Raw genomic sequence first — 13,715 nt, 5'->3', positions numbered from 1 at the left:
AGCACAGGGAACTCCAAAACAAACAAGTATTGAGACGATTTCATTTATTATTCAATGATCTGGAGTAAATGGGTGAACAGTGAAGTATCCACATTTGCAAATGACACCAAATGATTCAGTGTAAGGACTCAAGCAGACTGCAAAGAGTTTCTTGAATGGACTGCAAATAGCAAATGAAGTTCAGTGCAAATGTAACTGCTTGTTATTGTGTGCTGATACTGTGTACTGATACAGATGGTACTGTGTGCTGTCAAAGCTTCCTAAGACTGTGACTAAGGTTGCTTTTTGTTCTATGGTATATTTCTAGATCACTTTAAATCAAGGTCTAGACTTGGTTTTGACATGGAAACTGTCTTAGTCACTCTGTGCGATGATCTTTGTCAGAAGAGACATGGGGGGGGGTGATCCTGTTGACTTTCCTTGATCTCTCAGAGTATTCTTCTGGAGCGGCTGCCCAAGCTGGGAGTGAGTGCTACTGCTCTACAGTGTTTCAGGTCTAACTGAGTGGCCATCTCCAGAGGGTGGTGCAGGGGGGAGGATGATGTTCAGCACTGTAGACCCTCCAACGTAGGGTGTCCCAGGGGTCAATTTAATATCCCATGCTGTTTAACATCTACATGAAACTGCTGGGTGGGGTCATCCAGGGATGTGAAGTGTGTCATCATCAATTTGCAGGCAACACACAACTCTGTTTCTGGACTGGACAAGAGCCAATAAACTGAAGCTCAATCCAGATGATATTAAGACACGATTAGTGGGTGTTTCCCTAGAACATATGGGCGGGGGGGCAACCTGTTTTGGATGGGGCTGCACTCCCCTGAAAAGAGCAGGTGCACATTTTGGGGGTACTTCTGAATCCATTACTGTCACTGGAGACACAAGCTCAACTGCAACCCAATACAGACAGGGAATAGCCTACCTTCTATTGCCTATGCTCTGATAACCTGTAGGCTAGAATATTGTATTGTGTTATATGTAGGGCGGCCTTTGAAGACAGTTAGGAAACTGTAGCTTGCGCAGAATTCAAAAGCCCACTTGCTGACTAGGAGCAGGAGGTGTAAACATATAACAACTGTTCTGGCACAACTGCAATGACTACAGATTATTTTCTGGGCTCAGTTCAAAGTGCTGGTTTTGACCTATAAAGACTTATGCAGTTCAGGACCCCAATACCTTAGGGATTGCCTCTCCTCTCATGAACCTACCTGGAGCATGCGTTTGTCATCTGACACTCTTCTTCATGTGCCCCCTCTGAGGAAGCTGTCAAGGGTGGCAACAGGAGAATGGGCCTTTTCAGTGGTGGTTCGCTGGCTGCAGAATGCTTTCTTTAGGAGGTGTGCCTGGCACCATCATTATCAATGTTTAGACACCAGGTGAAGATGTTCCCAGTTATCCAGGCATTTGGTTCTTAATTGGGATCATATAGTAGGATAGTCTACTGCAGTCTAGTCTAGTCCCAACCTTTGGGTCCCTTGATGCTGCTGGATTACAATTCCCATCAGCCCCAGCCTGCAACTTTTAGTGGTGTGTGGTAGGATTTGCCCTTTTACAATATTGCAAGATGAGCACTTTAGAAAATAATGTTACATTCTTTTGATGTTATTTTAAATCTTAGTATATGTATTTGTTAGTATTTATATGTTTTTGTAGGTCATTTTGAGACATTTTATGTTGTAAGTTATATGACTGCTGTTTGATATAGATGACTTTGTTATGTATAGGCATTAGCAGTGAGAAAGTTCTGGAGTACTTTTTAAATTCAAAAAATTCCTCTTCTCCCAGGCATTTTAGCGTGTTTTGAATTGTTTTTATATTGTTTTAAATTTTTAAATTGTGTTTTAAATTGTTTTTAAAATACGTGTTTTAAATTAAATTGTATATTTGTTTTAATGTTTTTGGTTGCTGTAAACTGCCCAGAGAGCTTTGGCTATGGGGCGGTATACAAGTGCAATAAATAAATAAATAAATAAAATAAAAATAAAATAAATAAAATAAAAGTAACAAACAATAATAAATCTCTGATGCAGCCATGCTTGCAACACTGTGGAGAAAGTGGATCGATACATTTTTCTTCTCCCTCACAATACTAAAACTTAATAAAATATTTTTACCTAATAAAATTGATCAGCAGATTATTAAAAACAGAAATATATATATTAACAGTATTTATAGACTATCCTATAAAATTATCCAGATGGCTTACAGCATAAAAATAATACAAAGTTCATTGAAAATAAGTAACAATTTAAAAAACCAGCCTACAACACAAGGATCAAAGAATAAGCCAAAATCTCATTAAAAGCTAGTTAGTTGAGCCTTAGACCATTGATTTTAGACTGCAATCCCAAATACATTTACTCCTCAATGAGACACAATTCTCAGTAAACCTGTACAGGATTGTCCTGTTAACAGAACTGTTGCAAACAGTATTCTCATTACAAAGTTAGTTGACTGTTGACAAGTTAGTTAACTACTGTAACCAATTTATAGCTAACAATTCATGCAAATATAATTTTCCTGAAATCCAAGGATAACTCAAGTTGCAATCTTAACCCCACTTGAACTCAGGACTGATCAGACATGGTTAGGACTGTGCTGTCAGTTACAAGCTTTGCTTAAATAAAATTATTCATACCACTTTTTGTTGACTTTCTAGTCAAATGACATGAAAAGTACAAACTTACACAAGTTGTATTTAAAATGAAATTATACTTGAACATACAGCAACAACATATGCTACTTTTTAAAGTGGCTGTGAACAGGTATAGTAGCCAGATTCTTGCTAGACTCAGAAAGGGCCCTCAATCCTGGTTTTGTATCATGGTATCCTCAGTGGCCAATTAAAAAGATAGGCCATCATCTAAAAAAGAGCATTCCTGACTCCTTGGAACATTTTACTATGATCAAATAATAGCACATAAAATGGTAATATTTGACCAGCAGCCCAAACCTTCAATCATTAAGAATTACTACACTTACAGAACATCACACTATCCCATATTATGCATGTTGAAATCTTAATGTTGCGCTCTTAAAATATATATACATATATCCCATTCACCATTTTTTAGTGCAGGAGAAGCTACACATCCAGTAAATCAACACAGATGCGATTTCTCTCTGGAAAAAGATGCTTCTCAGAGGCAGCAACTTTAAGGCACATTTTACTGATAGAAACAAATTGTGCATCCAACGTGCATCTAGCAGAAATGTGTTCACTATATCCCAAACAATCCACATGAACACTGAAAAGACTGTGTAAGTAGTAGAGAAAACTACTGCCTTTTGGAAAAGCAGATACAAAGCTCATAAGGCACACCCACTGACTACTTTACACTGAATAATTTACAGTTAAGTGAAATATAAGTTTGTTCAATAACATCAGGCATATTTTATTTCATTCTTAAAATCATGCTTTTTAATTCTTGTGAATGCTATACAAAAAGCAAACTTACTATTTTGTACAACACAAACATATACCATGGCTTCCTTGTTAGAACTACATTAAGGATTAAAACTTAAAATACATCCAGAAAGCTTTTACTCACTCATGCACATGTTAACAAGTACTAATCATGCTGTTACTACCCAGTTAAGCCATCATTCTTAAATGTTTACTGCAGCTAACTACCTGTGAAAATTTCTTCTTCATTTCATCAAAGATACTTTGTCTGCATCTCCAAAGCATATCCTAAGATATATAAACACAAAATAGTAAGATAATACCTTGAAGTGGAGAACAGTCTTCCAATGTTACTGAGAAAAATCTATACAGCCTTTAAAACTACTTGCATAAGCCAAAATTTAAAAGCTATTTCCCTCTAAAACATTGTTTTAAAACCTGGAAGAATGAGCCTGAAAGGAAATGGAAATCCTAGTTCACAGTCTAGCTGGTTGAGATCTCAAACTTTTAGATCAGGGATGGTGAACCTGTGGGCCTAGAGGTTGCTTGGACACTCCCATGAGCCCTAGCCAGCTTGGCCAATAGGCAGAGATGATGGGAATTAAAGCCCACAACTTCTGGAGGACCACAGATTCCCCATTCCTGTTTTAGATGAACCTAATACAAAGGGCTACTAAATCTATTACAAACCAAAATACATGCACCTTAAGAAGTCTTTGCCCTTGCAATGATCACAGGAAAGTTCGAGCTCTACAAAATTTCATCCCAAAGGGGGAAATATTGCAGAAGTACTGCAAACAGTTATTGACCTAGAATTATTTACATATTGTACCTCACTGAATAATTTTTAAAGCTAAAAAGATCACTTAAGCAGCATTTAGGTGAATTCCAAGAAATTATCTGATGAGTCGGAATACTGCAGACGCTTCATTTTCTCACTGTTCAATTAAAAACAGCAGGCCAATTTGTAACCAAAAAATCTCTCAGATACAAAGATATTCCAAACATAAAAGACCATTTCTAAATCTCCTCTAGACCTGCTCATCCGGAACATATTTCACAAACACACAGTCTATACCTCCATATTTTAAAATATGGATTCACTGGTGCCTATACTACCTTCCAGCTGTTCAATTAATAAACCTGTACTGCGCATCTCATATCAAAACAACCAGGCTTTCAGATTACAGGGCTAAAATAAGATTTTTTTAGCCAAAAGCATTATATAGGTTTGTGCAGACACTTTCTGGTACTCTAAACACTGGAACATATACAAAACTGAATTATTTGCATGATATGGAATTGAAGTTACTTGATTCACAATATTACATATCCAGAATTCTTTCCACCACTATGTTGTCAGTAATTAGCTGTGAAATTGTAAATCCAGAAGTAGAGCTCACCTAACTAATATATATTAAAAATGAAGCTAATATCAATAGTTTCCTTGGAGTTAACAGGCATATAAACTATCAAACACATTTTGACCTTACATATACACTGATTGGAGAAAAGTGTTATAGAAATTCAACAGCCAAAAATAAATGTGCTGAGTGAATGGATCACTAGCGAGTGAATCAACCTAACCAAAGCCATTACCAGATCTACTTGTAAGCAGGAGATAATGGGCATCAAAATGCCAGAAAATCTGAAAAATTCTGGCCATCAATTACTGCAGCATTTCTGCTAATTTTAGCACTTTTCATTTGAAAGAGATGCTGTAGTTCAAAATGATCCATTAAATGTTGCAGGTAGAGAACATCCCATTCTATGATCAAAAAATGAGCACAAGTTTTATGGGAGCTGCAATTGAACAAATTATTGGAAGGATGTTGCCCTGGCTCCATTGGCAGCGGGAAAAATGTAACTGTAGAACACAGTATTATATACAGTACATTCCAACATGCATAATGATTCTGTAACATGTCACCAAAATCCATGATGTGATGCAACCCACATGTCAAATGTTGATTTTGCATGGATTTTTTTTAAACCATGGGGAAAAAAGGAAGAACTTTTGCATTATCCATCTCCCATGTATGCCTAGGGCACTGACAGCCAATGTGGTGCCCTCCGGATGTTGCGTCCAATTCCGATCAGCTCTAGTCAGCATGGCCAAAGGAAGATGTGTGATGCAGTCCAGAAACATCTAGAGGGCACAATGTTTGCTACTGCTGGCTTAGAGTTTGCTGCCTGCACTGGTTCAGAGATGAAGCTGGGACCAGTAGCAGGTAGTGGGGCTGTGTTGCTCTCCAAGGCTGCATGTGCTGCCAGTTACCAAGAGAGAAGGGATAAGGCAGTGGGAGCTCACCATGGTGTGGGCACAGCATCAGAAGCATCAGACTGACTCCATCACTATACCTGCACCGAGCTCCCTGCTGCCTTGCCCCTCCGCCTTAGCAGCGCATCATTGAGAAGTCAGGAGAGCAACACAACCCCACCCATGCAGCCCTGCCAGTCACTACTGGCTGGGACTACTAGTTCAACAGAGCACTTCTACATCACACCCCAAGTTTTGCAGTGCCTAATTATAACTTCTATTGATATATCAGTCAGAATCTGTGAGGGTTGCAACAATTGTTAATATGAACTAATGCAAAACTAACTACTTAAACATAATTCTGCCCATTTACAGTATCTGGTAATAGAGTTCACAGCAGCCTGCCTTGAAAATAAAAGTTACCCTAAGATGCATTTCTACAGTTATGATGAAATGTAAAGCAGCGCCTGCTGTTCACCTCAATTTTGATTAGTCACTTTTCCTCCAGGTTAGTACCTAGTTTTCTGCCTGTTCAAACCTCAGCTGTTATTATTTATGTCTAGTACAATTTGTATATATTTTATTCAGGGGAGGGGCTATACATCAGCAATAGAGTGCATGCTTTGCATCCAGATGTTCCAAATTCATCTCCTGGAGTGTCCAGTTTAAAAGGATTTCACACAGCAGGACTCAAAAGACTTCTACTTAAAACCATGGAAAGAAACTGCCAAGCAGTGCAGAGTGTACCAGGCTGGTACAAGTTGTATGCAGTTTATGAAACATTTTGAAGTAGTGAGAACTAAGTGCTCAATCCCAATACCTTGTCTCAGAGAATTCTGGAGCTACTCCTCCCTGGTATCATACCAGGTAAGGAAGTAAACAGGAAATGCTGCCTGAATAACCTAAATAACCAACGTGGACATTGTTAATCACCGGATCTTATCAAGTATCATGTCAAATTCTGCCCGGAATCAACCCTCATTAGATCTTTTCAGTTCTAGTTCAACTTGCTGAATGGCAACCCTAGTGAAACAGAGAATGAAGCATGACTGCAGCAAAATCCACAAACTCAAAACTGTAACTGACATGAATACATCAATTTATTGATGTACAAGCTTAATAATATTAAGCAATAATGACCTGATAGAAAATATGACAAAGCAACTTAGAAAATATGACAAAGCAACTTAAAAAATATCTTGAAGCAATGTGATATATAAATGTATTTATATAAACTAATTAATTAGTAGTGATGATATGAACTAACAATAAAATAATAAAAATATGAACGAATAAGATAAGTCATATATTTTCTTCCTCCAGCCTCGCCATTAGAGCATTTTGGCTTTAGGTTTCCTAGATTATTACATTAAAGAAAGTCATAGTTACCTATGAGTGGGTAGGCCTGAAGCCTTCAGCTTGGGCAAAGCAGGTGAAAGCAGGCCAGAGCAGATAGCAAGAAAATTAGAGGTAATCCAAAGGCAATTCCCCTCCCCCCAAGAAAATCTAACTAACCCAAAATTTGAATACACCTTGTATATCAATCAGGAAACTGGATCAGCAGGTTTATGGGATTATCCAATAAATTTACATAAATTTCAGTGAGTGTCGGTGGACCCCTATAAAAGGTAGAGCATATGTGGACTATGAGTTACCATAATCTGTCTGGGAAGCGGGGAATGAGTAAATGGACCCTTTCTTCTTAGTGCTTTTCTTCTTAGTGCTTTTCCACTGGTATTTCTGTCCCAGTTTTTTGGCTTGCAAAAATATGTTATGCTTTTAAGCTGTGTCTTTTATATTCATTTTTGTAAGCAGTGAATTAACAGACATCATGAAATTTCTGTTTCCATATTAGATTTATGTGTGCTTTTATTTCAAGAATCTTGAAACTGTAAACTGCTTTGAGAGCTCTCGTGGCTACAGGTACTCTAAATAAATATTACATTTATTTATGTATTTATTTATTTCATTTGTATATCGCCCCATAGTTGAAGCTCTCTGGGAGCTTTACAACAATTAAAACATTAAAAACAAATATACAAATTAAAAAACAATTTAAAAACACAAGCTAAAATGCCTGGGAGAAGAGGAAAGTCTTCATTGACTCCGGTATGCTATCAACCATGCTTCACTTTCCTATTCCTGAACCTTGTCAAACCCCTCATCTTTAACTTTAATCCACCTAAATCATTTCAAGGTCCTGATAACTCTGCGGTATTCCAATATTGTTCCACCTTGGCTTTCCAGCTCAGTATTATTTTCTTGATGAAATAATCTCTTAAATTAAATTTTCCAATCAAGATACTAACAAGAACACATTGTGTGCAATATTTTGACTTATCTTAATTCCTGTTCTTTTTGGCTTTGCATTCTATAACCATCCAAACCATATGAACTGTCTCTCTAATTTTATGTGCTGTGTTTATCAGTGTTCCAGTGAATATCTCAAGAACAGGTTAGGTTTAAAAGAATCAACCATTTATTTAAATTCATCATGTGGTGCAGTAGGTGTTCAAATTTTAACATATGTACTCTGAACTATTGTTTAGGGATTAATTGCAAATGAATGATTAAAAAACACATTTTAAAGTTTTTAGAAGCTATTACAGGTTGCCTCCGGCAAGGTCCAACAATGAGATATTGACCTCTGCATAAGTAAGCGAGCTCTTTTGACAAGAAGTATTCATATTAGAAGTTTATTAAAACATCTAATGTGTTTTAGTATTATGCACTAAATCAGTGCAATTATGCAACAGGAACAGAGCCCTGACAAGCCATTACCTGGATAACGCATATCATTAAACTGAAGCAAACATTAAAAAGACACAAATGAAAGGTGTTCCTCAAATACTACAATGAAGCAAAGAGTTGGTGAACTCTGATGAGAGCTCCCCACATTTCTGTACATTTCAGCTTACATAAAAATCAATATCTGATGGGACCTCCTTAAGTTTAGGATTCTATTTGTTTTTACCATACTCTCAAATTGTGAACATTCATAAAAGAGTATGGCATAGCAGTTTGGAGAGGGTAATTCATAAAAGGGAAGACAATTCAGGGTTACAGAAACATACACACAACACTCCTGTTCTCTGGAAACAAAATATATGGTGTTGACAAGAAAAAAGTATGTATTAATTCTGAATATATATGGCTCCTCATCCAGAAATACTGTTCAGAAGGAAAAAATGTATTAATGTGCCTAAAGAGTAGAAATTAGATATAAAACACAAAGCTTTCTAGAGGTCTAAAAAAAAGCAGTCGAGTGATAATTAATGGAGGGGAAAAAATGCTACAATAAATTGTGTACAGTGCACTACTCAGAATTCTGAAGGATTTTCAAAAGTGTCTTCCTTGCCTTTGTCAAACAAAAATGGGTAGTTTTTCCTCTAAAACAACTTACTAGAAAGTAAATACCACTGATTTCAGAGGTACTTTCTTCTTAACAAACATACTAAGAATTACAATTGAAGTATGACTTGTTAAAATAATGCACCTCACTTCAATTCATCACTTGGTGTTTACTAGTCTGTGCTTATGTCGAAGAAACACAATTATAAAATGTGTTTTATAATTATTTTTATATTCTAATCAGAAACAAGAACAAGTACTGTGTACTATCCGTAGATGTAGTTAAGTGATTTCTTCAAGAGAAGAGTTTAGAAGACACAACAAGAATAATCCTTCATCCAGTTTGCCTAGAATTCCATATATCCAAAAAAGGGAGAGGACTTAAATCCTGCACAGTTCAAGCATTTAAAAATAAGCTTCTAATGCATTTTAATAATATCTAGAGAGGAACAATTATCAGAGCCAGACTCTGCCATTAATCATTCCAATCAGTGCTAGTTATCTACAATTACTGACAAAGACCTGCTGCTATTACCGGCTTTGCTTCTTGGCTGTCACATGATGTTGCACCATTATTGTTCACTTTACTATTTATTTATTATTTGATTTATATCCCACCCTTCCAGTAGGAGCCCAGAAGTATCTGTGAATGCTATACATCATCATACATATGATTCTGGGAAATCATAATACATACCACCATCCATGTGACTTTGGAAATCATTATATATGATTTGTGAAGGACTTATGCTTTACAGGAAGAACTATTTAAAAAACCAAGGGCATTGTCACACACATACACAGACCAATGTCTTCTACTTCCCCTCTTTATATAATTTTGTAAAGCTTACCTCACTGGTGGTTAGCACTGAACTGGGAGGCGGGGAACCACAATGTTATGACATCAAGGTACAAGATAGGTTATACTAAACATCAAGAGGGGAGGAGGAGAACAAACAAACCACTGTTTTCAGAAGCAGCTGCATCTTTGGGGCAATTGTGAGTGCTCTCTTCTCTATAGAGTTGTATATTTACACTAATACATCCAAACAGTGCATTACTTGTCCCATATGCACATTTAGATTATTGTAAACATTTTACTGAATGAGTTTAGGGTCAGGATTCCAGTATAGTAATTTAATATTATATGCTATTTTACTATCCTGCAATTTTGTAAAGGCTGCAGTCGCGAGCCCTATATAATTCTCTGGAACTTAATTCCTAATAAAAGTGCTTAAAGTCGGAGTCGCGCGTTTCATTGAACCCTTTCAGTGGGACTTGCAGCCCGATCCTATGCATATTTGCTCAGTAATAAGCTCCGCTGAGTTCAGTAGATGGATGCTTACTCCGAAGTAGGTTTGCAGCCAGAGTTTTAACAACTTCTTAATCTGCCTTCCTCCCTATCCAAGTGGATAGTTTACTGAAATGCAGAGTCTTCAGGAAAACAATAAAATTAAGATCGAGAAGTGATGGTTATTCACCATCAGTTTGATATAAATAAAGAATAACAGCAGCAAATATTACTTCTGATTTCAAAACAGCAAATTAGTTTGGACAGCTTTGGTTTGATTATCCAAAATGAATGAGAGCCGTATCAAGGTTCATGGGGAAATGACCAAGACTGTCAAAATAACCTATAAAAGCAAAATGGGAGGGAATACTCTGGTGATGCAAGGCACATTTCAGTCCCCTTTACACTTAACTATTTATCTATTACACTTTGCTTTGTGGGAAGGCAAAACATGAAATTGCCCAGTGATTAATAGTATTCATATATTGAAAAATTGAGTGTTCTGTATACTAATTACTGAACTTGTATTCATATATTGAAAAATTGAGTGTTCTGTATACTAATTACTGAACTTTCTACCTTTTCCCCCATTTCAACTTGGAAGATCATTGCAAATATAATTTGAGAATAAGTCAAAGTTTCTGGTCGGTAGCTTTGCAAAAAATGTTTTGGTTCTACAGAGAAAAAAAATGTTTATAAGATCTTCCATTAGTTCAGTAAAAACTAATTAAACAATTTAACAGTACCTCAGCTGCAAACACTGCTAGTATGAATCTACAAAAGAGATACATTTCCCAGATTAAATGACAGCTCCTGCAAGTCTGAGTTACCAGGCGTTCTGTGCCAAGAAAAGTCAATAATTGATTCCAAGTAAGAAGAGAAAGAAAGAAAGAAAGAAAGAAAGAAAGAAAGAAAGAAAGAAAGAAAGAAAGAAAGAAAGAATATGAGATTATCTTTGCTTCAAAAAGATCCTCTAGGAGTTCCAGAAATCTCAGGGTCATTTCTCATTTTATTAAGCTGCAAGGTAACAGGCCATTCCAACATCTAAAGCTGACACAGGAGTTTTACATACTTACATGAACATCACTGTAGTGCAAAGTATCCAGTAGTACTTCAGTATATCTACCTAAGACTTTCTTTACAAGCATATATATTAAGATACATTTCCTTGTAAGAGCATTCCTACAAGCTAATTCATTGCACATACCAGTCTGAATAAAAAGAGAGGAAAATGCTTTCCTCCCCTTTCCAATCAAATATTACAAAACACGTCTCTATCACTTCACCGATCCAGTATTTTATTTTTTAAAAAGGCTACCATCCTCTTCTCCAGACTTCAAAAACCTTCACGCAATCTGAACTACAAATACTCCTTGCATTTGAAAACTTGTGTAAAATGGTTCTATTTTCTATTCTTTGTTAAAATGCAAAGCCAGTAGTTTTCAAACAGTGTTCAAGAGAACCCTTATCAGGGGATCCTCAGTGACAAGATCAGTCATGGTGGGTGAGTTTGCCTGAAAACCAGGTTGTCTATCAGTATTTATCTCCCCTCTTAGGCACAGGGAAGGAAAAAATGAAAAAAATATTTAATGTGTTCTAGTATGAACTCTCAGTTCATGCAGTGCAACTGTGAGATCCATAAGGCCTGGCCAGTACCCTCTCCCCATGAACCAAGTGTATCCCATCTAAGAGACCCAGAATCGTCTGCAATACATAGGGATCCATAGCAGACAAATCATGTAGAAGATTCCTTCAAAATATAATGGCCTATGTAGACAGTTATGTTCTCTAACATCACTGAAGTGCAAAGAATCCAGTAGTACTTCAGTATATAAACACAAAAGACCCCACGTTAATCTCTCCAAAGCTGCACTTTGCTAGCCCGAATAACAAGTAGGAAATGCCCCGAGGGCCTCCGTGGCCTTTTCCTCCTCCGTCTCATGCTTCTCACTGTGACAGATCCCCTCCCAACATCTGAACAACACTCATCATACTGCCTCTTAGCGTTCCTTCCTGAGCCTTCTGCAGGGGCCTGAGCAGCCAGGCCCTCTCTAAAGACCCACTCTCTCCCACGGAAAACACGCAGGCACAGTCCACACACACGAATACCAGGCTTCAAAGTGAGACCTCCCCAACTCCCAGGGGGACGTGCTACCCCCACCTCTCTGTCCAAGGAAGACCTCTTCCCTAACCCACAAGGCCTTCATGAAGCTCACGCTTCGGCCTCCTCTACCGTCGTCGTCTCGCTTCCCTTGTCCCTTGCTACCCGAAGGTATTCGAGGAGCGGCCTGCCCGCTCGCTCACTGCGTGCGCAGAGAAACCCTCACCTCTTTGGGGACCAGCTGGTTCTCCTCGCTAGGCACCATGGCCAGTGACGCAGCCAGCCTGAGGCTCGCGGCAGGGTCTGGCAGAGAGTCGTCGTCAGCAAGAAAAGCCGCCAGAGGAGGAAGAAAAAGAGGGGGGTCGCGAGAGCCTCAACATCATTATTATTTTCTCCTCCTTTTCTTTCCCCTCTTCCTTTTTCTGTGCGTGTGTATGTCTCGCTCGCTCCCACACCCAGACGGACTCGCCTCTCCTTCTACTCAGCGAGGGCAGGAACGCCTCAGCTCCCTCCCTCCACAAGAGCCAATCAATGGCAAAATGACCAACGACAGGTTTCTCGCGAGATGTAGTCAGCCAAGCTGGAGTCGTTTCTCGAAGCGCCTCCAGAGTTCTTGCCTTCTCCCCTCTGCCGCAAACTAGCTGCGGTTACTCTTGAAGAGTCACTGGCAGCAGCTCTCTGGTTCAGCGCCAGCTCCCTGGGTTCGTTCTCAAATGCATTGCTGCTGCTTCTCTAGACTTGGCCACTCCGCAGCCGCCCTCACAGAAGCGCAATATGCAGCGCTATCTCTAGAGGAGGTTGAGGAACGAGGACAATCTGTCCTTGTTTCTAATAAAACAAATAGCATGACACCCGCCTTCTCAAATTACCGAGCGTACACCTTTTTTTTTTAAATTTACTTTCAGCTGATTCCTCCTCTTTTAAACTGACACGCACCGATTTTTGTAAAGGCTGCAGTCGCGAGCCCTATATAATTCTCTGGAACTTAATTCCTAATAAAAGTGCTTAAAGTCGGAGTCGCGCGTTTCATTGAACCCTTTCAGTGGGACTTGCAGCCCGATCCTATGCATATTTGCTCAGTAATAAGCTCCGCTGAGTTCAGTAGATGGATGCTTACTCCGAAGTAGGTTTGCAGCCAGAGTTTTAACAACTTCTTAATCTGCCTTCCTCCCTATCCAAGCGGATAGTTTACTGAAATGCAGAGTCTTCAGGAAAACAATAAAATTAAGATCGAGAAGTGATGGTTATTCACCATCAGTTTGATATAAATAAAGAATAACAGCAGCAAATATTACTTCTGATTTCAAAA

At 38.3% G+C, this 13,715-nt stretch overlaps 1 protein-coding gene across 3 annotated transcripts in view; it reads right to left on the bottom strand.

The window, feature by feature from the left end:
* Positions 1-12,996, bottom strand: part of USP47 (ubiquitin specific peptidase 47) — a 70,637-nt gene extending 57,641 nt beyond the window's left edge. Inside the window, exons 1-2 of one of the 3 annotated variants that reach the window (XM_061610418.1) lie at positions 12,633-12,996; positions 3,632-3,691 (exon numbers count right to left, since the gene is read on the bottom strand). In XM_061610418.1, the coding sequence (XP_061466402.1) occupies positions 3,632-3,691; positions 12,633-12,671 (99 nt within the window). In that variant the 5' untranslated portion in view covers positions 12,672-12,996. The remainder of the gene's footprint in view (positions 1-3,631; positions 3,692-12,632) is intronic. The other 2 variants (XM_061610417.1, XM_061610419.1) reach the window with 2 other exon arrangements.
* Positions 12,997-13,715: the final 719 nt, after the last annotated feature.

Source organism: Rhineura floridana, chromosome 2 (genome assembly GCF_030035675.1).
Source record: "Rhineura floridana isolate rRhiFlo1 chromosome 2, rRhiFlo1.hap2, whole genome shotgun sequence".
Lineage (NCBI taxonomy): Eukaryota > Metazoa > Chordata > Lepidosauria > Squamata > Rhineuridae > Rhineura > Rhineura floridana.
The sequence above is the reverse complement of the archived record's forward strand: the minus strand, read 5'-3'. Positions and strand labels throughout refer to the sequence as shown.